Source organism: Berghia stephanieae, chromosome 3 (genome assembly GCF_034508935.2).
Source record: "Berghia stephanieae isolate SIO BIC M18660-M18661 chromosome 3, UCSD_Bste_1.3, whole genome shotgun sequence".
NCBI lineage: Eukaryota > Metazoa > Mollusca > Gastropoda > Nudibranchia > Aeolidiidae > Berghia > Berghia stephanieae.
The window spans coordinates 102,516,264-102,522,430 of NC_088362.1; the positions used below are offsets into that span (position 1 = coordinate 102,516,264).

A 6,167-nucleotide genomic window follows, 5' to 3' on the forward strand; every position below is an offset into this window, starting at 1 on the left:
AACCAACACACTCCACCTGGAGCTCCACCCACTCCAGAAGTCATCAGGATCAAAACAGGTGCCAAGGAAAACACCATTTACGCAAATGTCTCTGCTGACATTAAAAATAGAAAGAAAACCGATTCATCCTACGAATCAAGTTTCCGACCAGGAAACAATGCAAAATTGGGTGACGGTGTGACCAAAGTTTTGCCAGCACCTCCCCCAGACCAGACTATTCTCAAGGGTAATAATAACAAAAAGACAACAACCTTGGTCCATAATGGAAACGGTGTCACATTTGCTGATGATCGTGTTGTTCAAAATGCTCAGAGTTTCGTGGACAAGCACCCTAATGCTACTCTTCTTGTGACAGCAGATATACATTCAGGGAACCACAGAAAGCCAGGGGTCCACAACAGTGTTCCATCAGAACCAGAGCCAGATTATGATTCTAGTGATGAGGATAATTATAATGTGAATAATGCAGTAAAACCCTCTGTGATCAAATCAATGCATGCTTTGAACAACCGCAGGAAATCTACTGACATAATGGACAGCTCAGAATCCAATGTCAAGGTTACAGCAACAACCAATCAACAGAGGCGTTCATCAGCATCGCAAATTAGTCAGAACCAATCATCTGTGACGGTTATTTCCATCTCAAGTGACCCAAATAGTAAAGATAGTAGCAACCACTCGTCCCCATCAAACAAGTCATTGACAAAAACAACTCAAATCAAACCAGGAGTTGCCTCCCCTCAGCAAAGTGTGTCAAGTTCTCGTCGTTCCTCTGGTGTTGTCATGGGTACACCCTCTCAGGCATCCAGCGCTGAAAGCTCTCGTCGGTCATCCATTCAATCCAACACAAGTTCAGAAGGAAAAGAAAGCGGCACAGTTATACCCTCAATAATCAAACCCAATAACAATAAGACCCATATTGCTTTCAAATCTAAGCAACAATCGTCACCACCTTCTCACATGCCTGCCCCTCCTCCTGCTCCGCCTGCTCCAACATCAGCACCACCAGCTCCTGCTCCGCCACCTCCACCACCACCACCACCACCACCTCCTCCTTCTGTTCTTCTAGCAGGATCCACAACCCCAGTTTTATCAGCAGGACCAACAAAGAGTGCTGAGTCCACCCTGACCAACCGACAACAGTCCAGAAATTCCATTCATTCCACTCTGCCAGATAGGGTTACGCAGCAAGATATCATAGCTGCTGTGACGGCGAGGGAGAAAAGATTGGAGACAGATGGGCCGAGAGTTGCTGAAGTCAAACAGCGTTTGCCACAGGGTAAGACTCCATACAGTAAATATTGGCAAATGTCATGTCATTTCATATGCAATGAGGTTTTCTTTGCACCAATCAAAATTTACTTAAAAGAGTCATGAAAAGAAATCTGGAACTGATGATACTTAAAATAACTTTAATATGTTGTTAATCAGAGCCATCAGGCATATGGATTTTGAGTTTATCCTGGTAGAAGTAAAGTTTATTTCTAATTGATAGGACATTAGTCTTTGTTGAGTACTTTTCATAATCATATTCAATTCATTGACTGATCATTGCTGGCTGACTAGACTGGGAGGTCAAATAAGAATTGAACATATTGCAGGGTTTGAATTGTGATCGTTTGTTTGATATGAAGGTTATGTAATCCAAATTGTATCAATTTCATTTTTAAAATTTGAAATTCAGGTTATGTTTATCAAAAGAAAACATTAATTTTTTCTTCTTTTTTTTCTTTTTTGTATTTAGTTTCGTCCAAATCCTCTCTTGAGCTGAACCAGGAAGCATTGAAAGCTGCTGTAGCAAAACGAAAGTCCAGATTAGAGACCAACAACGGCTCTGTGGTAGAGGATATTGAGACCCGTCTCAACAGGAATAAGAAGCTACAGGCAGCCAAATATTTTAACACAGATATAATCAATAAGGCTAAAAAGAGTGTACCAGAAAAAACAGCTGAAAACAATGATTTTGAAGAATCCAGTTCGCCATCTCAAAAGACCAAAGATAACACCAGTAATGAGGAACCTCGTAATTTGAAAAACGTGGCAGCAATATTTGAAGATAAAAGTGGGCCAAAACCAGTCAAACTTTCTCCTACAGTTCCTCCAAAATCCTCGAAACCAAAGGTAACCCCGCCATCCACCAGTCCGAACACCTCACCATCTGTCAAAGCCCCTATTTCAGTAACGGCAACAACAGCAACTACCAAGTCTGTCACATCCTCTACGAATAAACCAAAAACAACAGCAGCACCTCCTGCTCCCAAACCCAAATTAGAAGTGAAATCTTCAGACAAAATTGCTCCTGCTGTCCGCCCGCGATCCCCCAGTCCAAATAGTTCCCAACCCAAAAGCCCATCTGGTCCTAAGTCATCAGATTACATTGCTCTCGCTGAGAGAGCAAGACAGGAATATCTCAGCAAAAAGGCATCTGGCAATCTTAAATCAAACATAGAAAAGAAAGGTCCAGTGGACATTACCCCTTCCAGAAAATCCCAAAAATCAGCTACAAATCCTACCCAATCCACAAGCAATAAAGGAACTCCCTCCAACACTTTAACTAATTCCTCTAATTCAAACATCATTGAAGTCCAGCCAGCAAAAACTGGAGGGGAAAAGGTTCAGGTTTCTATTCGTGATCGAATCAAAAGTTTTGAATCTGATAAACCAGTTGTTAAAAGCAATAGTAATCACGTGACTACAGTTTCTGGTGTGACAGAAGACCATACCCATACTGAAAAATCTTTAAGTAATGGAACCATTAAAAAATCCAATATGAATGGTTCATTGTCACCTCGAGGAGTCAATTCTTCTCCCACTGTTGTTGCCCCGCCTCCTCAATTTGGAGATAATGGAAGGGAGGTAACTATCGACGTCCTACCTCCTCCCCCGTCTTTCCTCACCAATTCACCCCAAACAAATTCTCGTAAACAGGATGATGCTGCCAGTTACGTATCATCTGTTTCGTCTCTCAGCACGTTGTCCAGTGAGCCAGGAGAGGCAGAGAAGATGGCCAACATGTCCATCGAAGATATGATCACTCCCCCACCACCCCCTGACTTTAATGATTACTCTCTGGGAGATCAAGAAGCCTTTATTCCCCCACCCCCACAGTTTTTAGAGGATGAAATCATTGACTCTAACGCCAACAACACCAGTAAAGGCAACATCAACAGCAAGCCTTTTGCCGACAAGGCTGTTTGGGACTGGTCATGTATTGATGTCCTGGATTGGCTAGACAGTCTAGGACTTCCCCAGTACCGGGTCAGCTTTGCGAAGGCTTGTGTAGATGGATCGAAATTGGTAGACATGGGGCGTAATGAATTCATTAATCTTGGTGTCTCTCAGGTCGGCCATAGAATGAACCTTGAGAGATCAGTCAAGAAACTGACCTTGGCATCGTCCACTAACTTGTGATTGTTACATCGTAATTTATATAAATCATGTGATTATAATGCAATAATTTCAACTTGTGATTGGAAGAATGAGACTGCTTTGTTATTTATTCTGCAGTAATCCTCTAAGTATAGCTGAATCAAGTTAGCATTTTGACTGTCATGAAGTCGGACTTTTACACAAGTAATGACTCATTCATGGGATATTGACAAAGTGTCTGTCATTTTGTAGTGATTAGATATATTCAGCAATAACTTGTAAAGTTTTGAAATAGCATGGAATATCTCTTTTCAAATGTCAAGAAAATTGGTAAAGGCAATAATCAATTCAATACTTTGCACTGGTATTGAACACGTGTCCTTGATTCAGTTTGGAAATATATTCAAACATTGGAAAGTAATGATGGATATCGAAGAACAAACTGATGTCCTTGTGATCTGTTTCAATAAATATAAGGTGGAAATCAGACTGACTTAGCCATTTCAACAAAAGTGTTATTTCCTTCGGATAATATAATGGTTCAAAAGGATTGAATTTTGTTTTCGTTGATGGAAAATATTTATTTCAGCCCCTTCCGGTGTTTTTCAGTCACATCTTGTGCATGGGATATGGAATGCTATTATAATGGAAATCCCACTGGCTTTATTAAGAGTTTTAAAGGAGCTTTGAGGTGTATTCCAGATCAATTTAATTGGTTTAGACAAATATTTAAAATATTTTATATAATTCACACTTGTACAAATGATGGGACAATTCAATATTGCAAAAGCGGAACAGACAAAGTGAGTTTTCTCCCAAACCATTTTGGTGTTAACTATACTGAACCTGTGTGAACATATTTGCACATTTGATAACCGAACGCAATCATGAGCTTCATTTAATATTTTTTTTTAATGAAGACTGTTTTGCATTGCTTTGAAAGTTTTCCCACTACAAATCTGGGTTATCAAACATGTAAATATGGACACATAGGTCTGAATGTATTTCCATTTATAACTAGATAATCAATGTCTATAACTGATACAAATACTCCTCTTAAGTCGTGTACTAATCTACCCCATTCGTCGAGGGAGTGCAAGCCTTTTGCCATTCTTTCTATTTGTGTACAAAAGATATATTATGTTCGCACTTGGTATTATCAATGGAGACATAAGTTACCGTTAAACGCAAGTAAAGCTACATTATTATTATTGTGAGGTTTTGTTTGTTTTTGTTTTTGTTGTTTGTTTTGTGTTGTTTTAAATGTGAAACCTACAATTCTTTCACTATTGTTTGATGATAACACTAGATGATAAAATAAATAGATTGTTGTTCTTGGTTGCAAATACCAGCTGTTGACATTGCAACCAGTTTGTATAGTTATATATTGTATCCAGTCATTGTAACACGTTTCATTGTACTTGAATGATAAGAAATTATAATCATCGTTTGGTGATTCGTTTTTAGTATTTAAAAACAAATATTTTATCATGTTTTCATTACTTACCCCATCATTCCATCAAGTTATAACATCAAAAACAAATGTTATTATGTCTACAAACTTGTGCGGTGTATTATATATTTAATATTTGGCCATGCGATAATATGTATTTAAATGCTTAATTGTTAATTGTACATGGGTAAAATTTCACATAGCTGAAGAATATGAAAGTATTTTCAATGAGTTTTATTCATTTCAATGTTTTGTTAGTAGAGGGTCGAGTTGTAATATTTTGTATTGGGCGAGGGAGCAAAAAAGCAATATTATTTATTTTTTTTAAAACACAAATTATATTTTCAAATATTTCTTGATTTTTTTCATTCTCTACAATATAACGTTTTAAGTCGCATAGCATAAAGAATTAAGAGTTATTTCTCTGAGAATATAACAGACTGTTAAGTGTTCAAAATGTGTCTGCATTTAGATGTTTACCACTGCGAATCTGCAGAAAAAAAGATGCTGATTTTGTAATTGACTTCTAAATATGTTTTATAAGATTTTTTTTTTTCATAACGATTCAATCAAGTTTTCTTATATATACTATTTAAAAGACAATGTAGACCTATGTGAAATAAGCTTCAGATCGTTAAACAGTTCATGTTTTTGTACCCAATGAATTAAAAGATCCCGACGGTGGGTGATCTAAGTCCATGTCACCCAGTCGTTATGTTCTTGCCATGTTCACTAATTGTCGTCAATAATGGCTCATATTCTATTTATTCATGGTAAACCCTAGTCTTCAGCTTGATTTTGCCATATCATAATTGTTTTGTGACAATAAATTATATTGCAATTGTTGTTGATGTAGTGAGATGAGTCTAGAAAGAGATGAGAGATCAAGAGGAGAGAGAGAGAGAGAGAGAGAGAGAGAGAGAGAGAGAGAGAGAGAGAGAGAGAGAGAGAGAGAGAGAGAGAGAACACTAAGGGAGATTATTTCATTATTTATTATTTTATTTAAAATCATTTTCAACCACATAGGCTAATTATTTCAACTTGCTAGAAAGTTTCAACAAAACTTTAATTACATCACAATTAATGCCCTTGTATCGTTTCCAGCTCACGTCAATTCCCACCACACGGTGGCGCTGTGACCAAACACGTTTTGACCTTTAGCTTCAAATGGTTATTAATAAAAATGACCTCTCAACTTGTCAAACGTCACAATCAGAAGTCTTATATTTGACAATTTGAAAATTTGGATGTCATGTTAATTTAATCTTATGTGAAACAAGAATGGTTTGGACAAAAAGGGGGGAAAATGTGTGTTTATTCTATAGGGCAACAAGTGCATTTGCTG

At 37.6% G+C, this 6,167-nt stretch overlaps 1 protein-coding gene across 3 annotated transcripts in view; it reads left to right on the top strand.

The window, feature by feature from the left end:
- LOC144969015 (uncharacterized) overlaps nt 1–5,788 on the top strand; it is a 170,483-nt gene extending 164,695 nt beyond the window's left edge. Inside the window, exons 18-19 of one of the 3 annotated variants that reach the window (XM_078907967.1) lie at nt 1–1,279; nt 1,745–3,533. The exon at nt 1–1,279 is cut by the window's left edge and continues 246 nt beyond it. In XM_078907967.1, coding sequence (XP_078764093.1) covers nt 1–1,279; nt 1,745–3,411 — 2,946 coding nt within the window. In that variant the 3' untranslated portion in view covers nt 3,412–3,533. Of the gene's footprint in view, nt 1,280–1,744 lie in introns of all 3 variants that reach the window. The other 2 variants (XM_078907968.1, XM_078907965.1) reach the window with 2 other exon arrangements.
- The last annotated feature ends 379 nt before the right edge of the window (nt 5,789–6,167 follow it).